The sequence below is a fragment of the Verruconis gallopava genome, assembly GCF_000836295.1.
Source record: "Verruconis gallopava strain CBS 43764 unplaced genomic scaffold supercont1.6, whole genome shotgun sequence".
NCBI classification, from domain to species: Eukaryota; Fungi; Ascomycota; class Dothideomycetes; order Venturiales; family Sympoventuriaceae; genus Verruconis; species Verruconis gallopava.
In genome coordinates this window covers 720,905-745,414 of record NW_015622142.1, presented here as the reverse complement: position 1 = coordinate 745,414, position 24,510 = coordinate 720,905, and the positions used below count along the sequence as shown (strand labels likewise).

General features: G+C 50.8%; 8 protein-coding genes across 8 annotated transcripts; 5 read left to right on the top strand and 3 right to left on the bottom strand.

Annotated features, from left to right (window-relative positions):
• Positions 1-99: 99 nt before the first annotated feature.
• On the bottom strand, positions 100-2,025 carry PV09_02555 (uncharacterized protein). The gene has a single exon (XM_016355612.1). The coding sequence runs from the start codon at positions 1,846-1,848 to the stop codon at positions 622-624; it is 1,227 nt and encodes a 408-aa protein (XP_016216748.1). The 5' UTR covers positions 1,849-2,025; the 3' UTR covers positions 100-621.
• Positions 2,026-2,120: 95 nt separating this feature from the next.
• On the top strand, positions 2,121-3,288 carry PV09_02554 (uncharacterized protein). Its single transcript, XM_016355611.1, has 2 exons — positions 2,121-2,265; positions 2,316-3,288. Exons 1-2 carry the CDS (start codon positions 2,187-2,189, stop codon positions 3,095-3,097), a joined length of 861 nt encoding a protein of 286 aa, XP_016216747.1. The 5' UTR covers positions 2,121-2,186; the 3' UTR covers positions 3,098-3,288.
• A 378-nt stretch (positions 3,289-3,666) lies between these two features.
• PV09_02553 (uncharacterized protein) lies at positions 3,667-7,055 on the top strand. The gene is made up of 2 exons (XM_016355610.1): positions 3,667-4,702; positions 4,756-7,055. Exons 1-2 carry the CDS (start codon positions 3,815-3,817, stop codon positions 6,928-6,930), a joined length of 3,063 nt encoding a protein of 1,020 aa, XP_016216746.1. The 5' UTR covers positions 3,667-3,814; the 3' UTR covers positions 6,931-7,055.
• PV09_02552 (uncharacterized protein) lies at positions 6,951-8,962 on the bottom strand. Its single transcript, XM_016355609.1, has 2 exons — positions 8,252-8,962; positions 6,951-8,202 (listed from the first exon to the last, which is right to left on the bottom strand). Exon 2 carries the CDS (start codon positions 7,564-7,566, stop codon positions 6,994-6,996), a length of 573 nt encoding a protein of 190 aa, XP_016216745.1. The 5' UTR covers positions 7,567-8,202; positions 8,252-8,962; the 3' UTR covers positions 6,951-6,993.
• Positions 8,963-10,793: 1,831 nt separating this feature from the next.
• Positions 10,794-17,367, top strand: PV09_02551 (uncharacterized protein). The gene is made up of 5 exons (XM_016355608.1): positions 10,794-11,458; positions 11,585-11,908; positions 11,969-12,129; positions 12,181-16,098; positions 16,147-17,367. Exons 1-5 carry the CDS (start codon positions 11,290-11,292, stop codon positions 16,726-16,728), a joined length of 5,154 nt encoding a protein of 1,717 aa, XP_016216744.1. The 5' UTR covers positions 10,794-11,289; the 3' UTR covers positions 16,729-17,367.
• A 558-nt stretch (positions 17,368-17,925) lies between these two features.
• On the bottom strand, positions 17,926-20,478 carry PV09_02550 (uncharacterized protein; the record flags this gene model as incomplete). Its single annotated transcript, XM_016355607.1, has 6 exons — positions 17,926-19,653; positions 19,710-19,809; positions 19,860-19,887; positions 19,938-19,968; positions 20,231-20,285; positions 20,438-20,478. 6 exons carry the CDS (start codon positions 20,476-20,478, stop codon positions 17,926-17,928), a joined length of 1,983 nt encoding a protein of 660 aa, XP_016216743.1.
• A 197-nt stretch (positions 20,479-20,675) lies between these two features.
• PV09_02549 (casein kinase II subunit beta-2) lies at positions 20,676-22,475 on the top strand (the record flags this gene model as incomplete). The annotated part of the gene is made up of 3 exons (XM_016355606.1): positions 20,676-20,879; positions 21,261-21,506; positions 21,566-22,475. The coding sequence occupies 3 exons, from the start codon at positions 20,676-20,678 to the stop codon at positions 22,040-22,042; spliced, it is 927 nt and encodes a 308-aa protein (XP_016216742.1). The 3' UTR covers positions 22,043-22,475.
• A 128-nt stretch (positions 22,476-22,603) lies between these two features.
• PV09_02548 (eukaryotic translation initiation factor 3 subunit H) lies at positions 22,604-24,236 on the top strand. The gene is made up of 3 exons (XM_016355605.1): positions 22,604-22,703; positions 22,769-23,253; positions 23,322-24,236. The coding sequence occupies exons 1-3, from the start codon at positions 22,662-22,664 to the stop codon at positions 23,890-23,892; spliced, it is 1,098 nt and encodes a 365-aa protein (XP_016216741.1). The 5' UTR covers positions 22,604-22,661; the 3' UTR covers positions 23,893-24,236.
• Positions 24,237-24,510: the final 274 nt, after the last annotated feature.

The following is a 24,510-nucleotide window of genomic DNA, read 5'->3' as shown; positions in this document are numbered from 1 at the left end:
GTTGAGATGAGAGAGCCCTCCTGATTAGGCACGCGAGCTTCTGTCACTCTTACAGTGTGATCGTTTCACAAATTTCTCACCATATGAGGGGACGGAAGTAGCCATGTACTCCCCTGCAGTGTGACCTGTGGCCAAATCCGTCTACAGAATCAGCGTCCCGAGTTTTGAACGCGGTGATCATTCCAGTAAAGATGTTCGTGTTGATCTCAAGTTAAAGGCCTAGGTTTTCTAGCTCTCGGTAAATGCAAGAGGGCCCCAATAACACTCCTTCGACTACCTCATTGCGACGTAGCTGATATTGTACATCATGTCTTAACATGCACTTGGCTGAACAGCTGTAAGCCTAGTTGTTACCTGTACGTTGACGGTAGTTTCAAATCCCCTTCGTGCGGATAACCTCGCATAATGACGATTTTCAGCAAGTAAATTGCGGCCTTCATATTTCGGACAAGATAGGCAGGTTAAAATATTCTGCGTGCTTGTGATATGAACCGCCCAGATTGTTCGGCATCAAAAACGCAGTACTGAGTGAACTTTGCCTACAGCATTTAACCCATATGCTCGTAAATCTGCTGATCTGTTGGATAAAGCATGGCTTGAATTCTCTCATATATATGACGATCACAGCGAAGGCCCTTTCGTCTCATAAGTGCTTTCGTGATTGTACTTCAGTACCTCATTGCCCCACGAAGTCCAGCCTTGGACGAGATACCTTGCAAAGACTTCAAGGGCTTGATAGTTCTCCGGTAGAAGAGGTTCAATTAGTGTCTTGATGCATGGTTTTCGTGAATGGAAATCAGGCACGGCCGCAAGAATGCGTCTGGTGACATTTTCCACAGGCCGAGCAAGCTGCAGCCGTGTTTCCGGTGCTCGAGCGAGAAGCAGAACTTCGTATGGTTTTCTCCATAGCCCATCGACCGGCATGACCGGCTCGCCTTTTGCGGTTGTCTTGATCCATATCCACTCTTCAACCAAGCTCACGTTCAATGATTCAAAAATGCCTCCAGCTCCGAGAACGAGTTCACGGTGCGCGGACTTGTTCGTCACCCATATGGCTACAAACCCACCGGGAGCCAAGTAATTTGAAAGATCCATGTTCTCAATCAACGAGTGAACGCTGTTGGTCTCATATGCCGCCCGGCGCTTCGCCGACCGGTTTTCCCACGGGGGATCCAGAAGAATGAAGTTGAAGTTCCGAGGTTTGTTGTATTCTTGTGACATCCAACGAACGAAATTGCGAAACCGATCCGTAGCGATGCAGTCCGCTAAGAGGAACGAGGACTGGGGCGGTATAGAGAAATTAAAGGTTTCCAGACGAACAGTCTGGTCTGTTCTGCTTTTATCACCCGATTTGAGGCCCGAAATGTGCAGCTCGGCGGTCTCATCGCAGTCATTGCAGTAGGTACCATCCCATTGCTTTATAGCAATTGTATCCCGTTGTTCTGTAACTGCGACTCGAAACAGTTTTATATTGTTGACCTTGGAAGCCTCTTGCAACAGTTTACTAATCCTGTGTTCGGGAGAGATATTCTCAGTCTCTTGCATAGATCCTGGCATGCGAAACCAGCGAGGGTAGACCCATGCTCCTTGATGATTGTCTCTAATGTTGCTCAAAGCTGCGTCAACCAAATGTGCATATATTACATCGTGTTCTGATTGTTTTGTCCTAGCGAGCACGTGTTCCTTAGCCCTCTGTGTCTTCGGCTCTGTCGAATGGAAAGGCTCATGACGTGCTTCGCAGGACAGTATGCGTCCTTCGAATCCATGTGCATGACCAATAGAGGCAGGAATGTCAATCAATGTCACGGAAGCATCGCCGTTTTGATAAAGAATCGGATGGCTCAACATGACCCTGAATTTTGCTTTCTGCCGTTGATATCTATAGCTTATCAATACACCAGCAAAGTGGAGATCAATGTTCTCAATGAAAGGAACATTTGCATTCGGTCACATATGATCTTTCGAACAGATTATGAAGACGAAGCTTTGTGCGTGTTAGAATTTTCAAATGCGTTTACGGATGACTTGGGAGTTTCAAATCGTGTTCAAAGACGTCATTGACAAATATTTTACTAGAGTATTGTATTTTACCATCATGGCACGTGCGGCATTCTTTGAAAAACACACTGTTACTGGTCCTTCGATTATCTTGACCACGTCGCAGCAGCAACATAAATGGCTTGTCGATGAATAGCAAACTTTTTTACCCGCCGCCGCATTTCAAGCAATTTGTTCCGCAGAAGTCGGGGCTTCACCGACAAGCAGGTGAGCAGGATTCTAAACCAGATTATCTCCACCCTAATCTCCATACCAAGTATTCGCGCTATATCGCGCCATTCTATCACAATGCGATGCTGCTCCATTTGATGATGCGAGCAAAAATGCCCTCAAGAATATAGCCAGGAATAGATTCCAAGCGAATCGCCACCTACGCGTTCCTCGCCGTCTGAAGCTTTCTTTCTACGCGGGATACAGAGCACTTGACTACTTAGATGATGCCGCGGCAGGAGGCGAAGCGAGTGCTGATCGTATAGCTGGTTATCTGGATAAGGTACCAGATTATCTCAAACAACGCCGGAAAGTCGAACCTCCACCACCGAGACCTGAGGCTCCTCCCTATATCACCCCGCCCGAGCACCAATTCTTCAACGTCTTCCCTCGAGAAAAAGTAGAAGGCATCCGCAAGGTGCCCTCGTTCGTCCGAGCGAACGGATTTCCGATGGTCCGCTGGAAAAAACCCCAGCCTGTCAAATTGAGTAGAACACTTCAAGGGCTAATCAAGTCAAAGCAAGAGAGCATCAATACTCTAGCGGAGTATGAAGATTACCACATCCCAATGGCCCGGAATGAAGATGTGTGGGACCATTTAATCCTTCAAGAGATGAGCGAGGTCAAGGATGCACAAGAGATATCTTGGGAATATAGTGCAGTGGAAGGGGCGCAGTACATCAAGCAGCTAAGCGTGGAGAGGCACAAGAAAACAATGGAAAAAGCGTACAGAATGGTGGAAATTGTTAAGAAGGAGCAGGAACTTGCAGATCAGGAGCGTCAAGCTCGTGAGGCAGCGGCCATCTCAGCCGATCCCGAGAAGAGCTAAAAGAAAATATGTTGATCAAGCCTATGCTACTTTACATTCTCTTGCACCTTTAGATTCCTTTTGGGCCTTAATCATCACCGTTTCTTTCGTTGATATCAGCAGCTAGGTCCGTATCCTTTATCATTTTACTCTTAGTCAGCATCTACCATTCGGAGGACTTCGACGATAATCCCGGATCTCGAAATTGCATCTCTCGAATCAGCACTTAATCTTTTTGATAGTCTCAATTCTTTGCGCTGTTTGAATCGGGAGCACATTATGTTGATCCGGCACAGATCCACGGTTGAGTCTTGCTATCGTGTCTTCCCTTGCTCTTGCAGAAGATGATGTCCCGCTAATAGCGTGCTTGCGTTCAACGTACTGGAAGACTTGACGCTACTCAGCCCACGAAGTGGACTAAAGGTAAGTCATTCATACTATGATCTGTGTGGGGAATTCCTCTCGATCGAATTGTAAAGCTTTTGGCTCTAGTACCTGCATGACGAGGCTGCGTGGCGTTGATGCACGTGCACTGCTTTACTTTCTCCACCTCCAAGAACAACAGAGGCTGAAAACAAAACCATTTCCCCACTAGCTAAAGTTCAGTTGCTCTATTGAACCTTCTCGCATTCGCGTTGTGGACAGACGCAGCATGAAACTTGCTCTTTGAGTTCGAAATAATTGCGCTGTGTTCTAACTCCTTCGAAGGCAGCCCATGCGCACATCTCGCTGCACAAGATGGCGCTGCTTTCCGGGGTTATTGTTCATACCCTAATCATTCTTCTTCTGCTACAAACTGCGTCAGCGAGACATCCAGAATTCAGGCCGCAGCAGGTGATTGGGTTGCAACAGGATGCCTCTTTACAGACCAATGTCACTTGGGATGAACATTCTCTATTTATCAACGGCAACAGAATCCTGATATTCAGTGGAGAATTACATCCGTTCAGGTTACCGGTGCCAACATTATGGCTGGATGTATTACAAAAGATTCGTGCCTTAGGGTTCAGCGCAGTTAGCTTCTATGTGGATTGGGCGCTCGTCGAAGGAACTCCAGGTGAAATCCGTACAGAGGGCGTGTTTGCGCTGGAGCCTTTCTTTGAAGCTGCAAAGCATGCGGGCATCTACTTGATAGCACGACCAGGCCCCTACATCAACGCAGAAGTGTCTGGTGGTGGCTTTCCCGGTTGGTTACAACGTGTTAAGGGACATTTTCGAACGACAGAGGGTGACTTCCTCGAAAAGACGGATCTTTATGTAAGAGCCATCTGTGAAAAAATTGCTAAAGCGCAAATCACAAATGGAGGGCCAGTAATCCTCGTTCAGCCCGAGAATGAATACTCCCATTGGACGAATGGCCAGCAGAATGACCCCAAATATATCGATTACGTCAATCAGCAGTTCAGAAAGGCAGGAATCGTCGTTCCCTTGATATCGAATGATGCTGCTGCTGACGGAAATAATGTTCCTGGAAAACCAGGGGCGTTCGATATTTATGGCCATGACGGATACCCATTGGGATTTGATTGCTCAAATCCAGATCATTGGGATCCGTGGGCCCTGCCAACAGACTGGAGGGACCGCCATGAGTCTCAGAGTCCAACGACGCCATATACGATCCCTGAGGTATGCTCCTCATTCAGAAGTTTTCCATATCATGCTAAAATGCATACGCACAGTTCCAAGGCGGTTCTTTCGATCCTTGGGGTGGTTCAGGCTTTGAGAAATGTGTATCACTGACGGATAGCACCTTTGAGAGAGTTTTCTGGAAGAACTTGTATAGCTTTGGGGTAAGCATATACAATGTCTACATGATCTATGGAGGAACCAATTGGGGGAACATTGGTCACCCCAACGGTTACACAAGCTACGATTACGGAGCTGTGATCAGTGAAGATCGAAGAGTATCCCGCGAGAAATATAGCGAGGCTAAACTTCAGGCAAACTTCCTGGCGGCGTCACCGGCGTATTTGACTGCCATTCCACAAAAGGCTCAAGCAGGAGGATTAGTAAGTACTGATGCACTCACTGTTACTCGTCTTCAAGGCAACAAAACCCAATTTCTAGTGGTCAGACATACAGACTACACGTCACAGGATGAGACATCATATAAACTCGTACTTGATCATACGAGTATCGGACCGCTTACCATCCCATTCAATGGCAAAGGTCTCACTTTGCATGGCCGAGATTCCAAGATCCATGTAATAGATTATGACTTGTTGGGCATCAATATGCTATATTCTACTGCAGAAATCTTTACCGTTCAAAAGTATGGCGACGAGGTCGTGCTAGTTGTTTACGGCGGACCTCAAGAGGAGCATGAAATGGCGATTGCGCTCGGGCGAGAACGAGTGGATGCACAACATATCCGCGGTCAGGGTGTTAGCGTATCTACTGTGGACAGCTATGCTGTCTTCAATTGGCAAACGAGTTTGGGTGATAAGGCATTAAAATGGGGCGCTCTCACGGTGTGGTTTTTGGATCGTCAATCTGCATACAATTGCTGGGTTCTTGGTGTTGTCAATGAGGCTGACGACCAATATCCTTATGCTGGCCAAGCCAGCTTGTCAGTGTTTATCAAAGGCGGGTATTTAATGCGCACGGCAAGCATATCGGGCAGCACGCTGAAAATCACCGGTGACATTAACGCCACAACAACGATAGAGATCATCGCTGGCGCGCCGAAACCACTCTCTGCACTTTACTTCAACGGCGAAAAGGTACCATTCGAGCAGGATCCTTATGGCATTGTGACGGCTAGTCTGCCGTACCGACCTATTGATATTGACCTCCCGAATCTTGCGGCTCAGACTTGGTACTACATTGACTCTTTGCCTGAACTCCAGGATGAATACTCGGATACAGCTTGGGTGAAAGCGGACCTCAAGTGTACCAACAACAGCTATCGCGAGCTGACCACACCAACCAGCTTGTTCGGTAGCGACTATGGTTTCCACACGGGAACATTGATATTTCGAGGACACTTTCAAGCGAATGGACACGAAAGAAAGCTCTCTATTCACGCGCAAGGTGGCAATGGATTCGGATTCTCCGTCTGGCTCAATAGTACATTTCTTGGCAGCCTCAAAGGCGTTGGCTGGTCCGGAGACGACAGGATAAGTTCTCGCTTGCCGAAGTTGGAGCCGAATGCTTCATATGTCATCACTGTTGTAATAGATAGCATGGGATACGATGAGAACTTCATCGTGGGGTTAGACACCATGAGAGCAACTAGAGGCATCTTGGACTACAGCCTCGATGGACAATCGCAAAATGACGTGATGTGGAAAGTCACCGGCAACTTGGGCGGAGAGCAGTACTACGATAAATCAAGGGGACCGCTGAACGAAGGCGGTCTGTGGGCTGAGAGGCATGGATTCCATCTCCCTGGCGCACCAGTCAAGGACAAAGGCTGGAAAGCTGTGCCCAAAGGCCCGGTGGAAGGGATCACGAGGGCTGGAGTGGCCTGGTACGTCACCAGCTTTGATCTCAACGTCCCGCAAGGCTACGACGTGCCTATCGCGATCCAGCTCCCAGACATTGCATCTTCGACAGCTGGCCCTCCTGGGACTTCATTGCCATCTGCCTATCGGGTGCAGCTCTACGTCAACGGTTGGCAGTTCGGAGAGTATGTCCACCATTTAGGACCGCAAACAAAGTACCCGGTGCCCGAGGGCGTCTGGGACTACAACGGAACGAACTGGGTGGCGATCAGCCTGTGGGCAATGGATGGTAGCGGTGCAAGACTGCAGGACATCAAACTGGTCGCCGGGCCTGTGGTTCAAACCGGTTACACGGGGGTCAAGAAAGTGGAAGCGACCTCGTGGACAAAACGACGAGGGGCATACTGAAAGTGCGAAACCGATCTCTTGTTTTCCTTTTCACCCAAGTTGGTGAATTTCATGTTTATCAGACTAGCTAAAGACGAAATCGCACATGAACGTGTCAGGCAACGGCGACGCAGTGCCCTCTCCGAGTCTTTTCAAGCTCACCATCCTGGGCCTTCCCTTGCCAGTTCTTTCGCAACGAAGTAGGGGTGCAGCCATGCGCCGTTTGAATCTACGATCGCATGCAAAAGATAGCCTCGTCCAATTTGTTTCACAGCATTCGGTGCGAGGTCCGTCAACTCCGAGCTTGGGAATTCCCGGTGCGGTTGCTCGTCTTGCCGCGGACCACACGTTCAAAGTCGTCAGTCGTTTATCAACCCTTTCCGCTGTGTGAGAAGGAGAGGTTGCTGTAATTATGGGTCTACGTGGTGAGTCGCACAGCCTAGTCTTGTGCTGGGGGGGAGTAGCGCAAGTCAGCCACACACCGCCGTCTCCACCTCCTTGCGCGCAAGGCGCGCAGCCGTTGGAGAAAAGCCGTGCAAGATCGTTGATGGTACAAATTGGGCCAGTCTTGAGTATCCGTTGTAAGTTACTTATATCGCAGGCCAGTCTCCCCCTCCCCTTCCCTTTAATCGCATCGTCAATAGCGCACTTCCACATTGGAGCTCATCACCATGGACCGACTGGGGCCCAGGTCAGGACTTGCATGCTTTTTGTTTCCATGTCTTACTCGTAACGCATCGCTTCACTGGTAATCGCACTGCGCACGTCCGTGCAGAGCCGAACCCCGATGTCACGCTTGAAAATGCTCCCTGTCGCAGCGTTAGCGCACCATTCCGGAACTGGGTTCCAACATCAGTCGTTCCGTCGGATCGCTATGAGCTCTCGCTGCCACGACCGTTCGTGGTGGAGATACCGAAGTCCTGATCACCACGCGAAAAGAGCACGGTGCCTTTGCTGCGTCCAGTTCGGTTCGCCGGTCCGGAACGCTACAGGCGGACATCCTTGCGCAGTTCGCGATCCTGTACGTTGGGTTCGCGGCCTGTTTAGGGCAAGAACATCAAGTCTCTTAATCCCCAGCCTTTGCTGTAACATCTTCTTTCAAGCTAGTGTACTAGAAGAGGGAATCCAGGCGGACGACTCCCAATAATGTTCCATGCCGTATAGATGGGACTCTGTCCGGAACTTGGCCTTGGGCGATCATGCCACGATGTGCTGTCGAGGAGAAAAAAAAACCAAGTTAACTTCGGTAAACGACACATGCGCATGTCGTAACATATCTACTTCGCAAGACGCCTACACGTTTAATTAGTCAGTGCTCTGAATTCGGATGCTGATGGCGAACCGTTGGCGCACGGAAACGTTACGCGTGCACTGTCTTCTAGAATAGCAATGCACGATAGATTCTGACGTGCTTTATGGTCAAAAAAAGGATCGGTGGCTGTTCTGTTTTGCGTTCTGCATATGCGCAATTCGAGCATCCCTTGCAAGCCTCTTTTTCTTCTCCTGTGCGCGTGTTATTTTTCCTTATTTTTTCATTTTTCTTTTCAAAACATGAGTCTTTCCCCACTTTACGTGTACACTCAGATTGGAAAAGCATGGTAATTTGGTTCGAAGGCCATCGTGCGTACAAAGTCAGTGTACATGAATGTTGCCGCCAAACTTTATCTGATGGGGAACACATTCGAAGAGCAGAGATAGACCGATCCTGCGGGGTTGTGAATCGTAGAGGGTGATGAAACGAAACAATGGGGGTGAGTTGAAAGCCAATGGGATTTGCAGGATGCGCGTGAAGCCGTCTGAGACGTGCCAGCATTCATCCCTGATAGACATGAAGGGCCGGGATCGGAAGATTGTTCAAACACCAACGAACGGGTGAGGGGTTGTCCGGTTTTCTTCAGCGTTATTGATCTCGTTCCCGATTGTCATTAGGATGTAGAGGAAGCCCGTGATCAGTATCGCAGAGGTTTGTCTTTTCCCGAGAGTGAAGATTCTCTGGGCGAACATGGGTTTCACCATACTTTGTAGCACTGGATTTTGTTTTGTAGGCGATGACCTGAGAACCTTGCTCTGCCATGCGGGTGGAGACGAAATCGGCCTGGCAGGAGTGATGTGACCAGTTATGTTCAACACCCGGACTTGCTCTAGGAAGAGATAGTGAGCTCGTACACGGTATCTGCCAGTGCTTAGATCGAGTCGTTGCATGATTAGTACAGCATAGCTATGTCTCACGACACGAAAGGAGAAACGATCCGGCAGTAAAAATTGAATGGCGTGCAACGGACATGTCTTCGCACACGAGTTTGGACTGGCTTCACGGCATTTTGACGGAAGAAATTTCTCCAAGACAAAGAGCATGACGGCCGCCGCTGTGATGGCTCTTTTGATCAACATGTCGCGAGAGCAGTGCGGGACGCGTCGGCATGACGAATGGAGTACCGTCCGGATCTGAGATGTTGACAGAGGGCCAGCACACAGGCTCGTCACGATCAACATCACCGGGCGAGGAGGATAGCGTCGACTGACTGTGTATTCAGTACGTGGCGGAGACAGTCTCCTCGATCTGGCGCAGGAATAATTGCTTTGCTCCTTGCCTTCGGAGAGGTTCCCCACTTTGCAAGCATGTGGAGCGGCGGCAGCGGCAGGAGCAGCAGAGCAGCAGCAGAAGCAGAAAGTACGGAACCGATTATAGTGCGTATTTACGCTGGTCAAAGGCCCCCCGTGTCTTAGTCAGGGCGTATCGTACGTTTGGGTCAGGAACGGCCAACCACTGCCGGCCGAAGACTCCGCTTTGCCACGTTTTCATTGCCCCCGAGAACTTTAGGGAAACGATCAGCTGGGATTGGCTCTCGCACGGCTGCGCTACGGCGTCTACTCCTGCCTTTGCTTTTGAACTCTCTGGCATGTGCTTCTTTGACAGCAGCTTGACAGTCTGGCGGTGGGCTCGCGAAGCGGCAGCAGGAGCCTCTGTGGCGTGGCCGCCTTGTTCCTTGCCTACTGGCCCTTGCGGCCGATCTCGAGCACGAATAGGATCTTGGACCGATCTGAGTGATGGGCGGTGCCAGAATAATGAATGAGGCGGACAAACTGGCATCTGTTTGGGATGATCGGCAGCACTTCAACACGTGCGAGGAGCGACGGAAAGGACGAGGAGCCAGAAGGGCAGAGAGCTCGGGAACTCAGCGTCGGCAGGTGGCTGGCTACAGCTCGCAATGGTGGGACATTTTGGCTGGGCCAGGGTGAAATTAATCACCCTACACAGCTGCAGCACGGCTTCGAAGGGGGAAAAGGGCGAGTAGAGTGGATGAGGCTTGGAGACAACTGTGCCTGGACGAAGGAGCCAAATGAGCGACAGACAAGAAGCGTTGCCGGGGCTGGTCTGTAGTAAATTAATAGCGGGCATTAAGCGCGTGGTAGGGAGGCATCCAGGGCATTGATACGCGTGAATAATGGGAAAAAAACGAAGTTACGGCGCGGGTACGGGCGAAAGCCATGACGGCGATTGCATACGGTACGGTACAGAACCGCAGCGGAACGCACGAATAAAGACTGAGGACGGACGCGCCTTTGGGGGGGAATGGGGGAGGAAAGACCGAAGGGGAGAGGTTTGGCCAGGGCCGAAAGCGTGCTAGGGCGGGCAGCTCGCTTAAAACGGCGTTAGTCGAAAAGGCTGGAGGACGGACCTGCAGCCGCTAGGCACAACTCAGACTCGACTCTGCTGCAGCAACCCCCTATTCTGCTGATTATTATTATTGTTCCCCATTTCCCAAGCCCACGCACGCACACGCACACCCACCATACCCGCCTTGCTTGCACGCGCCCATTCACGCCTTGTCTCGTCGCCTGGCAAAGAGACAAAAAAAAAAAAAAAAAAACACGCGTGCGCCCTGAATCGCCCTCCCTTGCTCCGTACCGTGACCCTCTCCGTCCGCTGGCGTCGTCTCTTGTGCTACCATCCGCTACCCATTCTTCCACCACCACCACTATCCTCACTTCCAGCATCCCCTATCTCTCGCCCGTCGCATTGCTAATCTCCTCCCCCTCGATCTCTCCGAATCTCCTCCGTTGCGAATGCGCGTGCGGCTACCACGCGGAAGACGATCGTCTGCAGCGACACGAGCCTTCTCCTCATCCGCCGCTCACGTCGCGCGAGTCTCCGGGGATCGCTGCCCCAGTTAATCTCGAACACAAAAAAGACGGGGCACCTCGCACTCGCCATCGCCCACGCATTTCGCCGAAGTGGCCCGTTGTGTGTGCGTGCGTGTGCGGTTGTGTGCGCCTGTCGACCATTTTCCTTCGCTGAGCTTCCGACCCATCGTGTAACGACGAGCGCATCGCAACGCGGCAGTCGAGCAGCAGCACCGTCACGCGTGGGCTACCACAATGGCCAGCCCGCCTGGCTCCCCGCCGCATTCTGCGGGAGGCGCTGTCCAGCGGCCCATGAGCATGATGGTTCGTCCGAACAGGAGTTCGAGCAGAATGAGCGTGAGCAGTAAGAACGGCATCGGCAGCAAGTACTCTGACGAGGATGGCAAAACCGCCGTCAAAGTTGGTGAGTTCCTCTCCCCCTTTCCTCTGCCTTTCCAACTCGCCGCCGCCTGCGGTTCTGTCCTTTCGTCCCCTAGGTCACCCGACATCTGTTTCCCCAGCCCCTGACTGACGATGCTTCTTGGTGTAGCCGTTCGAGTCCGACCCCCCCTCCAACCCACAGACCCAGGCTTCGAGCTGGTGCCTCAGCGCTTCCGCTCCTCGATCGCCCACGTCACCTCGCCCACGAGTCTGACAGTGGAGTCCGCTCAGGGGAAGAAGCTGTTCGTCTTCGATCGCGTGTTCCCTCCGGAGACGGACCAGGAAGGTGTGTGGGAGTATCTGAGTGAGAGCGTAAACTCTTTCGTGCAGGGCTACAATGTCTCCATCCTGGCGTACGGCCAGTCCGGCGCAGGAAAGTCGTTCACCATGGGTACATCTGGCCCTGCGGAACAAAACAACCCTCGGATAATGGGTGAGTAAATGCGTTCGGACTTTGCTCTAAGCAGTGCCAGCATGTCTGACGCCCCTGCAGGTGTTGTTCCTCGAGCGGCAGCGGCTTTGTTTGAAAAACTTTGTGGCACTTCACAACGATCGGGTCTCAGGTCGCCGAACAGATATTCCATGACGAACGGTCTGAGCTCGCAAGCGAGGAATCAAGACAAGAACTGGCAGCTTAAAGCCACATATGTAGAGGTAAGTCATTGCCAGGCCAAGCTCTCAATCAGTAGTCTAATGCATAAGCAGATCTATCAGGAGCAGCTTCGCGACTTGCTACTCGACGATACAGTCCCATTCACAGAGCGACCACAGATCGCAATTCGCGAAGACACAAAGGGTCGTATACTGCTGACTGGTCTAAAACAAGTGCCCATCAACTCGATAGACGATCTTCTTGGCGCGTTGAACTTCGGCTCCACGATCCGACAAACGGATGCGACAGCCATTAATGCACGATCTTCGCGTTCACATGCAGTCTTCAGCTTGAATCTTATACAGAAACGATCTGGCACGCCGACTCCACTAAAGGAGAAGCGTAGATCGGTACCGCTCGAGGCCATGTCTGGCAGTTCTGGTGCCGACAGCTGGATCACGGTGGACAGCAAGCTGCATTTTGTCGATCTGGCCGGAAGTGAGAGGCTGAAGAACACAGGGGCCCAAGGCGAGCGAGCGAAGGAAGGCATTTCGATCAACGCCGGTCTTGCGAGCCTGGGCAAAGTCATTGCGCAGTTGTCATCACGCTCGGCTGGATCTCACGTGTCATATCGCGACTCGAAACTCACCCGTCTACTACAGGACTCCCTTGGTGGCAACGCAATCACGTACATGGTCGCGTGCGTCAACCCTGCCGAATTCCACCTGAGCGAAACTCTCAACACGGTCCAGTACGCGCAAAGAGCACGCGCCATCCAGAGCAAACCACAAATTCAAGCCGTGTCGGACGATAGCGACAAGCAGGCTGTCATTGATAGGCTGCGTGCTGAGGTGCAATTCTTGCGCGACCAGATCAGACTGTCCGAGAAGGCCGACAGACGGAACAACGCACCTCAGGAACGTGCCGAGCGTCAGCATGAGCGCGAGTCGGAACTGCAGAACCAATATCTAGACCTGCAGGAGAATTACAACGCTCTCAGCGAGAGGCACTCCAAGTTGATTCAGCAGATAAGCAGGGTTCAGAACGTTGAGACGGATGGCGCAAATGACGACATTCCTGGCGAAACCGCCCTAGAGCGTCAGGAGCGGTCGCGTTCGTTTCAAGGTGCGATCGAGGACATGATCTTGGAGTACGAGAAGACCATTCAATCGCTCGAGACCTCTCTGTCAAACACTCGCGGGTCGCTGTCCGCAACGGAGAGTGCTTTGCTCGAAAAGGAGACGAAAATCGCCTACCTCGAGACGGTTCAGAGTCAGCTGCAGGCGAGACTGCAGAAGTCCATGGATAGAGAGCAGAACGACGAGAATTATCTGCGCGATCTAGAAGCACGGGTGGCCGGAGCGACAACGGGCGAAGAGAAGAGCAACGCGCTAGTGCAGGGCTTGAGGAAGGAGCTTGCGAGAGCCCGTGAAAACGAGGCTAGCTGCGAAGAATACATTTCCACCCTCGAGGAGCGACTCGCGGAAGCCGAACAAGATCACGAGATGATGCAACGCGAGATTGAGCGTCTTGAGCACGTTGTGGAGCGACAGCGTAGCATCAACAAGCTTGACAATTTGCTTTATGAACTCGATTCTATTCGCCATGTCGACGTCAAGGCCAGTGCCGAGCCATACGCCAATGGACATGTCAAGAAAGATAGCGAGATGACCTTCCGGTCGCGAGCCGACTCAGAGTACAGTCGTAGATCTGGATTTGAAGACGCCGCTCAAGAGAATGGTGAACCTGAAGCGGAGACCCTGCAGGCCATTGCAGAACACGAAAAGCCCGATGAGCAAGACGGTCTTGTTCCAACATCTGCTGCATCCAATCGAGAGCTTCGGGTTGATCAACATGACGAACCGACGAGTCCAGCTCAGTCAAAGTTTGTCGCTGACAAACTTGAAACCGTTACGCAGGAGCTGTTCGATCTGCGTATGGAGCATGAAGCCACGGTCAACGACCTCGACGAGCTGCAAAGGAAGTACCAGATGGCTCTCAAGCAGCTAGCCGAGATGCACGAAGCCCGCGAGGTCGATCTGCGCAACAGAGACTCCATCTCGTCGAGGCCATCATCTTTTTTAGCGGACACGGTAGCGAGCACACATGGCGAGGAAGCTGGGCAGCCATCATCTTCGCGCACATTATCCTCGGAGCTGTCCTCGGCTATGGAATTGCCCGCTCAATCGGAAGCCTCTGACGAGACTACCACGAAGGAGACTGTGGACGCCGCCCTTGCAGCAAGAGAGGAGGAGCTCATGCGAGAGATGGAGGAGCTCAGGAAGCTGCACATGGACAAGGAGCTGAGCATGGCCGAATTGGAAGAGCGCCACAATCAGCTGCAGGAACAACATCAAGATACTCTGGACTACGTGGAGGAACTGAAGGCCGAGCTGCAAAAGGCGCAGCTGAATGGCCGTGCCTCGCCAAGTCCTCAGTTTATCCGACGAAAGTCAAGTCAAATCCTGTCCTCACAAGGTGATCGTGCCAACAGAGCCTTTGCCTCGTTGCGAAACCTTGCACTCGAGAATCTTGAGGAGGACACGGACAAGTTGCAGAGCTTCGAGCTCAATCTGAACTCCATCATGGCCGAACTGCAGAGCCGCTCCGAACGTGTGACTGTCCTCGAAGCCGAGACTGTGGCCCTGCGCAAGGAAATGGAGACGAAGATGACGATCATCAACGGTCTGACTCGCGAACGCACCAGTCTGAAGGCCGCGCAACCTCTCGATATGTCCGCAATCGCCTCCATGCATGACAAACTCAAGGAAAGCGAGAGCAGGCAGAAGCAGATGTCGGAGGCCCACTCGGCCAGAGAAAAGGAGCTTCTATCGCAGATCGAAAGCCTCAGGGCCATCGCCACGCCTGTCAGCGCAACTGGCGTGCCTGGCGAATTCCCAGCCACTCCTGCGGATATGGGCAGCCCACGGCAGCTTGGTGATGATGTTGGAGAGCAGCAGCGTCAGCTCGAGAAATTGCAGCGTGAAGTTGCCGACTGGCGATCGAAGCACGATTCCGCCATGGAGTCTATGCGGGAGTCGGAGAAGAGATTCACTGCTACGATCAGCGAGCTCGAGAGCAGCCTCCGACATGCCGAACAGAATTCTCGCTCTGTTTCTCCGGAGATGTCCGCCGCAGGCGGCGCTCAAGAGGAGACGATTGCAAAGCTCAACAAAGAGATTCAGGAATACAAGAGCAAGGCCGAAGCTAGCGCACAGCGTCTAGCTGAGCTTGAGAAGTCGTACAACAGCATTGTCGCTCAGGTCGAAGAGGATTCCCATGCGCAGGAGCTGACCATAAAAGAGCTCCAAACTCATCGTGAGCTTGTCGCTAACCTCGAAACCCAGCTTGAGGAGCACAAGAATGCGGTGCAGAGCCATCAGCTAACATTGGAAGCTCTTCGCTCTGCACACGCTAAGGAAATCGAGGAACTGACTTCCAAAGCCTCCATTAGTGCGGATGAAAAGGTAGCTGCCGCACTAGCAGAGCAGAAGGAAGCCAACGCAGCCCTTCAACAGCAGCTTGACTACGCCCGAGCTGCTAACGAGGAGGCAACCGTGACCATGCAGGCCGAGATTGAGAAGGCTAAGAACGAGCTCAAGGAACTCCTTCAAGACTGCAGCATGGTCTTGAACAAGCCAACCAATGCCAGTAACCTCACTTCTCATATTCTGACACTCGTCAATGCCAAGAAGGACATTGCTACCATGCACGACACCGCTACAGGCGAGCTAAAAGCTCTTCGAGCCGAGGTGGAGGAAACTCGTGCTCGAGCTGCGCAATTCGAGCTGAAGTTTAACGAGATGAAGGCCATCAACGACGAGACCATGAAGGAGCTGGAGAAGGTCAGTGCAAAGGAGCTGAGGAACGCAAGACTTGTGCAGGAGCTTGAAGACCAGCTCAATTCGAACTACGACCAGACCCAGGCCGCAAACAACCGTCTGTCTGCTCTACAGACTGAAAGACAATCGGAGCTTGAGAGGACAGTAAGTCAGCTCCAGGAGGCACAGTCTAAGATCGCTGCGCTAGAGGTAAGTTTTCTAAAGAATGTTGATGGAGATACGCTAATGCCGAAGCAGCAACAACTTGCCGACATGCGTAGGCAATCGAGCCGGAACTCAAATAGCCCTGCCATTGAGCTTGAACGATCGAATTCGGGCTCCAACAATCTACGCAAGAGCGTTTCGGCAGCTTCATTGCCCTCACCTCCGCCTGCTATTCCGCTGCCACCTCTTCCAGGAACTCCAGTTGGCCAGGCTGCCCAGCAAGCGCCTTCGCCACCTCAATCACGTCACCAGAGCAAAGACATTGCTCAAGCTCAACTTGTCGAGGACCAAGAGGCGCGTATCCGAACCATCGAGAAGCACTTGTTCGCAGAGAAACAGCTTACAGCCACTCTCGAGGAGGCACTAACGGATCTCGAGTCTTCGAGCACCAAGATGAAGAGCGAGATGGAGGGATGGCGTAGGAAGTGCGCTACCCTGGAAGAAGAGCTCACGATGCTCCGCAAGGAGAGACAGAGCAGTCGCCTCAGCGTGCAACAGCTCGAGGAGGAGAGGAACAGAATCAAGCGGCTGGAGGCTCAGCGAGCCGAGCTGGAGCAGAGAATGGCGACGATTCAGAAGTCGAAGAAGAAGAAGAGCAGCATCAACTGCTTCTAAGCTTCTTTCACACATATTTGAAGGCCAGAACGTCTCACGTTCGCATCGCCATTTTATTTCTTCTTTGACGTTGGATGCTTGTCTTTTGACAGCCATCACACCTTTTTTTTTTACATTTGTTCTTCATCCTTTGAACAGCTTCATACCCCCATATCATCTGCAACGGCAAATTCTTGCGACCGTCTTGTCTGTCTGTCTGTCTGACCTTCATCTTGATTGCTTATGCTTGTATGTCCCGCTTCACGCGCAACCATGCCGTTCATGTCTTATTACTACTGCTGTCCTGGACAGATTTCACCCACGGAACTCAAGAGCTTACGGGGGTCCTCCTATTTTTTTTATTATTCAACTTCACTTCACAAACATAAGCACCACTTAAAGAATGGGCTTCACAGCAGAGCGTTTGGCGCCGATGGGATACGTACTGAACAGATCAACCGACATCCGTGTATCAACAATCCATCCACTACTCGGACACTCTTTTTATTTTTATTCTTTTCTTGTATCGCTATGTAGTCGCCTTTTTGATCGGGGGCGGATATTCATCTGTCATTAGTTCACGACGAATGTAGTTTAAGTGAATCAGGGCTCTTGGGTAGGATAGCGATCAGATTGAGAAACGGGAGCGATTATCTACCACTTCACTCTTCACACGATGCGGGCTTATCTTAGTTCAGCTTCTGACCCTCGAAATTTTTTTCTTTCTAGTCTTGGCTTTGATATAGCTCCGCTAGCCTTGCGACGAGCCGTGTAGTCCTTGGCTTGAACTACTCGCGTGGCGTCGGCGTTGTGACCCAGAGACGCACCTTAGAGATTTCGCTTGGCAACGGCGAGGCTGAGAGTGTTCGCGATAGAAAGGGGGAGTCATCCGGCCTTGCCACAAAGAGAAATGGTGACAACGGTAAGACAGAGAGGATCATGGCACCTGACGAGCTTGAGCGTTCGCATCACGAAATTTTTTTTTTAAAAAAAAAAGAAGAAGAAGAAAAGAGGAGGAAAGAAATAGATGGGGGCACCGATAATAAAGAAACAATGCTAAGTGATAGTGGGAGAGGGGAACAGGGAACGAGGAAGGCGAGGGGATCACAGAAGGGGAGGCACACGAACTAGAACTGGGTGGCACCGGCGAGAGGAACGGGTGATTGAATACGTCGACTGTTTATCTGGCTATCAGAAGGGTGCTCAGAAGTGCGCTTGCTATGCGCTGGCCTTTTGCTGCTCCTGCGCCTGCTTCCACCTTTGCGCCGCGAGAAGCAGGTTGCTGAGCTTCTTCTCGCTCTCGTTGTCGGCCGGGAACACCCAGTCCATGTACTCCTCGAACGTGTCGTCGTCCAGTCTCCTCCGCTTCTTGACCTTGCTCGGCATCTGCCTTTGGACCTTCTCGAGGTCCTCTGGCGAGCCTTGGGCCTTCTCGAACGACTCCCACGCCCGCAGCAGCGCGACTCGTTCTTCCTTGAGGTCCTGCTCCTTCATCGCCTTGTATCCGCGTTCGAAGACCGCGCGCACACGTCGCTTGGCCGCTTCGCTGAGCTGGTCTTCGTCTGCCGCCGCCGTCTCCGCCGCCTCTTCCTCTTCGTCCGGCACGGACGCTTCGAACTGCGCGTAGGAGATCCAGACCTTGACGTGTGACGTCTTCTGCAGCAACATCTCGTACAGCGCGCGAGCACGCTCATACTCCTCGTTATCCACTTCAAAGTCGATGAATTCCTTCCAAAGCAGCTCTGGCATGTCCAGCACGTCTTCGGAGATAGCTAGTTCGTAGATTGCCCGTGCACGATCGATGTCGGCAAGACCTCGTTCAAGCTCTGCGAACGACTTCCAGGCCTCAGCGTTGCTTGGATCCCACGAAACCCACTTCGTGTAAAGCTGTCTTGCGCGATCAAACTCAAAGAGGCTCTTCTCCAACTCGATGTACTCTCTGAAGAGCTTGTTCTTAGGTGCTTTTCCGATTGCCGTTCCCAACGTTTTCCTTGCGTCCGTCAACCTTCCTTGCCTAATTAAAAAGTATGCAAAATTAAGCCAGACTTTTGCTGATGTCCACTGACTGTGTGGAATCAGCTTCAGACAAGCTCGATAGATCGCTTCAGTTCGTTCCATGTCCCCGCTATTCAACTCTTCCCAGGTGGCATAGAACAAAAACAAGTACAGGTATCGCCTCCAGTGCCTCTTTTCGTTTGATGGAGGTAGTTGGGCGATGGCCCTTTCGTAAACGTCCCTGACGCGATCTTCCTGTCCTGCCCTTTCTTCCAGTCTTGCCAAGTCTAGCCATGCGTCGTAGTTCTTAGGACTCGTTCGTAGCTCATCCTCATAACCAACTCTGCGCTTCTCAAGAACTACGTCTTCCACGCCATCAGAATCGCCAAATTGCTTCTCGAAAGTGGTATACGCTTTGTGGAGATTGACAGATTTCGAGCGAGGCATTCGATCAAGCGCAAACTTGTAGATAGCCCGCGCTCTTTCATGCTCGTGCATCCGAACGGCCTCGAAACGTGCATATTCCATAAAAATCTTTTCGGACATGAAGTCCTCGCCCAATGCCTCGATGGCCTGCGAAAATACATCTCTGACCAGGTCCGGAGTGCCATATTCCATCTCGAATCGCGCCCATTTCAGCCACGTGTTCGGCTCACCATGCACAAACGTAAGGCGTTCATACAAGGCACGAGCATTGTCCACCTCTTGATATCTGAGCTCAAACTTGATAGCAGCATACCAGACTTCTGGTTCGGGCTCCCATTGTAGCCATCTTTGAAAAACTTGTCGAGTTCCAGACACATCAGATAGCAGCTCCAAGCAGTAGACATACTTGAACCATAGTTTGGATACTCGCGGAAGGATTGTGGTTGCTCTATCCAAGAGATTTTTAGCGTGATTAATGTTGCGGCCTTTGAGTTCGCTATCGATGTAACGTAACCAAACCTGGGGCTATAATCTTTGTGAGCCAAATGAGAGGAAAGAAGATGAGATGGTGGAGCGCATACATTCGTTGGATGCACAGCAAGAGCTCTCTCCCATACAGATCTGGCCCGGGTCCACTCTCGCTGCTCTTGCTCCCATTCGGCATACCGGCTCCAGTTATGACTACAAATAATTAGTACAACATATTAAAGCTTGACTCGCTTTCAACTTACATTCTTTCTGGTGCAATGCGAACATATTCTGGAACCTCAGTTAGCAATAGTGTGGGTATCTAGCCGCGGCTTACGAACTCTCAAATTCGCTTCGTTTTCTCGACTGAAACTGTTCATGGAAGTCAGCATGGCAGTAAAGTACTCATTAGGACCTAAACTTATCTTTCAGCTCTTCTAAGTCATGAAATCGGGTTGTCGGTGCTTTCTGGCTAGAGTCAGCACCCCTAGTCTCGCAGTATACATTCGATTCACTTGGCCAGTATCATCAACCCAGCAGTACTCGGAGAATGGAGCAGCATATGATGTCCACCCCATGATTACAGGCTTTGTTGACGACAGGACCGTGATGTGTCTGTATCTTCCAGACGTACTTCTTTAATCATCTGATGCTCCGATGCCTCTTTCAGCAGCATCTCTGCGGTGATTCTAACTAGAAGTTAGCCTCCATTATTCAAATGAAACTGTCGCCTAATGCGTGAACGAAGCTCCATTTTCATTCTCATATCAATCGCCACAATATGGTATACAAAAGGTATGTCTAGGACACTAAGCGTATGGTCATAAAGAGAAGCACATACTGCACCGGCGCGGCGGCCTTGTTTTTTATTCGCGACGCCATTGTTGTAGTCTGTGTTTAGTTCTGGGGAGAATATGCGGAGGTATATGTTCGGTCGGCAGGGCTTCTGGGGCCTACGAGTACACGCGACTCCAAAGGCCTGAGAGAAAACAGGGCGAAGATAATGCGCAGACGCGCGAGTGGTAGACAACGACAAACAATCAATGCGGCAACTCAGTTGCCAGAAGTTCGCACTTCAGATGCGCAAAGACCCTCTTGCCGCTAAGCCGCTTCTGGATCGCGGAGGGCGGGCAGCACTCCATCACGAGCAGTCCAGCAGCAAGCCGCTTGATACACTTGCGCAAATCATCCACCTGGAACAACGTACCGAACTAGAGGTCAGAATGATGGATGACTTCAACACCGAGACAGATAGCGACTACACGAGTTACTGGAGAGACTGGGTAAGTTTGCGGCTTTCGACTCTGAACATGTTAGCGTCATTGGCGGGGAGGCGTTCCATTTCAAAACTCCAGACTTTGCAGCAGACGCGTTAAGAAAAAGCAAGGAGGCCAACAACATGTTCCACCTGGTATTATTTCAACAGCTGCGGCCTAGTTAAGCCGTGAAGCTCTGACCCAGAACTCCCGCCGTCATGGTTTTTACACAAAACCTGTGGGTGAAACGACACACATAGCTCAATCCCCAAAATGAACCTACAGTGTAAATCAAATCGGGACTTTGGGATATATGTCTGAATTTCTTATATCTCTTTCGCTAGCTAATGCTTTTAGCGCTTTGCTTTTCTTTATGCATTTGATGCAATGTACTAACGGCCTGAATAGTTCATATCCTCTAGAGGAAATGAATACTTTTGCGAGATCGATGAGGACTACCTCCTGGATCGGTTCAATTTGACAGGTCTAAATGCAGACGTCCAGTATTATCAGTATGCATTAGACTTGGTTACGGATGTTTTCGATCTCGACTGTGACGACGACATGCGGGAAGCAATCGAGAAGTCGGCGAGGCATCTATATGGTCTCGTTCACGCAAGGTACATCGTCACAACAAGAGGCTTGCAGAAGATGGTTAGACTCATTGAATCCCCTTTTTAATTTGAGAGCAGACTGCTTAACATTGTAACCAGCTCGAAAAATTCAAGAAATGCGAGTTTGGCAAATGCCCACGTGTTATGTGTGGCGGTCAGGCTCTTCTCCCAATGGGTCAACACGATGTATCCAATATATCGGCGGTGAAACTCTACTGCGCACGCTGTGAGGACTTGTACAACCCAAAGTCAACGCGCCATGCCAGCATCGACGGGGCCTATTTTGGGACCTCGTTCCACAACATATTGTTCCAGGTATATCCTAATATGATTCCTCCGAAAAGCATCAAGAGATATGAGCCTAAAGTGTTCGGATTCAAAGTTCACGCTGCGAGTGCGTTGATGCGGTGGCAAGACGTACGGAGAGAGATGGCAATCAAAGAGTTAAGGGCGAATGGGATTGAGACTGGGTTCGTGGAGGATGAAGAGTTCAGTGACGAAATCACAGACGAAGAGGAAGAAGAGGAGGAAGGACTCGAAGATGGAGCTCCAGTCGGCAACCAGATGCAGACATGAAAAACCCTCGTTTTGCCGACAACCGCGCTTACTTCGTAGAAAAGCAGAACTTGCAGATGCTAAACGCTATCTACGGCCGGAACTACGAAGTTCCAAACTACATAGAGCTCATCTCGGATCCTCGTCCTTTCAGGCATACTACATATAACCCGTCAAACCTGGAATTTGAGAGAGTACCTATGGCGTGTATGATCAAAGAAAAACACACCAAACTCCAGAATGGGCACTCAAATCCGGATTTTCAAGGGATTTCAGAAGGTAAGTGTCTCAGAAAGGCGATGCTAAGTGATGGAATTTGTTAAAAGAGCCATCCCCGCTACGTGATTACTTAGTCTCATAGTCTTGGCACCGCCTTGGAACTGAGCGAAAATACGAAATTATCAATGCCATCTCGAAAATCGCTTTTCCGACTATGCAGTCCAGCTAATTAATGTGATTTATTCATTCTTATGCTGACGTTCAATTCTTGTCGCTACATATTCTCGTCCTAGAATTTGTGAGACGCTAGTTCTATGACCTGTGATTGGCTAGCGTAATTTCACATCGCACAACCCACATGTTCACGTCCAAAGTGCGACGACTTCCACAACACCTGTTGAAGTAATACACAGCCGCCAATATGACCGAAGTCGTTCTCCGTGGCGTCCAAGTGGAGGCGCTGGTATGTACAGTTCTCTTAATTCTTTGCGCGCACAACAAACATCAACTAATCCACGTTCGATGAAGGTGGTCATGAAAATCATTAAACACTGCTCACAAGCCTTTCCATCGACTGCAACTGGCGCCCTCGTCGGCATGGAAGTCAACGGGATTCTTGAAGTTACAAACACGTTCCCCTTCCCCACGATTGAAAATTCTCCCAACCAAGCGGACAGCAGCCAATATTCCAACGAGTCTCGAAGCGATGTTGCTGCAGCAGCACCGCGCGCAAAAGCCAACACGGTGTACCAAAATGAGATGATCAAACTGCTGAGAGAGGTTAATATTGATGCGAACAACGTAGGATGGTACACGAGCACAAGCATGGGCAATTTCGTGAACCTTCAGACGATAGAGAATCAGTTTTTTTTTCAAAAAGAGCTGGGCGAGAGTCATGTTGCGCTGGTACATGATGTCAGCAGGAGCAGCGCTGGTACGTTGAGTTTGAGAGCGTTTAGGTTGAGTCCGACGTTTATGGCTGCATATCGGGAAGGCAAATTCACCGTTGAGTCGTGAGTACCGCCATAGCATCGAAACTTACTGTGGGGGAGGAAGGGAAACTAACTATATAACTGAACAGGATCCAGAAGACGAACTTGAAGTACCAAGACATACTTGTCGAGCTGCCTCTAACCATCCACAACTCCCACATCCTAACCTCCCTGCTCCATCAACTGCCTTCATCACCACCGAAATCACCCTTGGATTTTCCACCCTCCCTCGCGGCTCTCAAAAATGATCCACTGCTCACTAGTCAACCGCTGGCGCCAAATTTCGATTCCCTCGACCTATCTATCGATCCTTTCCTCGAGAAAACATGTGATCTGCTTCTCGACTCGATAGAGACGCACCAGAACGAGCTGAATAATCACCAGTACTACCAGCGTAGCCTGGCACGCGAGCAGGCCAAAATTACGGCATGGCAACAAAAGCGAAAGGCGGAGAATCAGGCGAGGATTGCGGCTAAGCAGACACCATTGCCAGAGGACGAGTGGCAGAGACTTTTCAAGCTCCCAACAGAGCCAAGCAGACTAGAGATTCTTCTAAACAGCAGGCAGGTTGAGCAATATACCAGGCAGGTGGACGGTTTCACAGCGAGTGTATCTGGAAAGATGTTCGCCGTGAAGAGTAATTTGTTGCCGGGAGAATGAACAGGGTTGTATAACTGCAAGGGAGGAGAGACCCAACTTGATTATCATGGGAAGAGAAAATGCATAGATGGCGTTCAGGCGGCAATATTAGCGGAACGAAGACATGAGGTATGTCTACCATGCTTTTTTCGCCGTCTCTTTGGGAAAGCGCGTGCTTGATATATTACACGCCACCAAGGGCTGTGAACCAAACAACGAGGCTAGCTTAGGTTAGTCATAGATTATATCGCAGATTTTCGACCTGCTAAAGGAGTGCTCTTGCGTTCTTCAGCATTTCATTTGTAAACTCTAGAGAAGAGGAAGGTTTGAATCTTTGCAGCGCAGCTGCAAGGTCGTCGCACGCTCTTGCTATGAATGCCGTGCATTCCTCTGCCTAGATTTCTCATTTCTGACTTGCTGATGATCCGAATACCTTTTCCGAATTATTGGGCCTCTATTAACGATTATTACTTGTGAGTCCTCTCAGTTGCCGAGCTCTTTAAGCGTAGACATTCGCTACACCGGAATCAACTAGTTATCAGGGCGGCCAAAGTTGCCGGACCTACCTAAAAGTTCGGAATCTCAGATTCGTATACCTCTCCATCGCATCAACAAACTATTGACTGGCAGAGCTGTTGG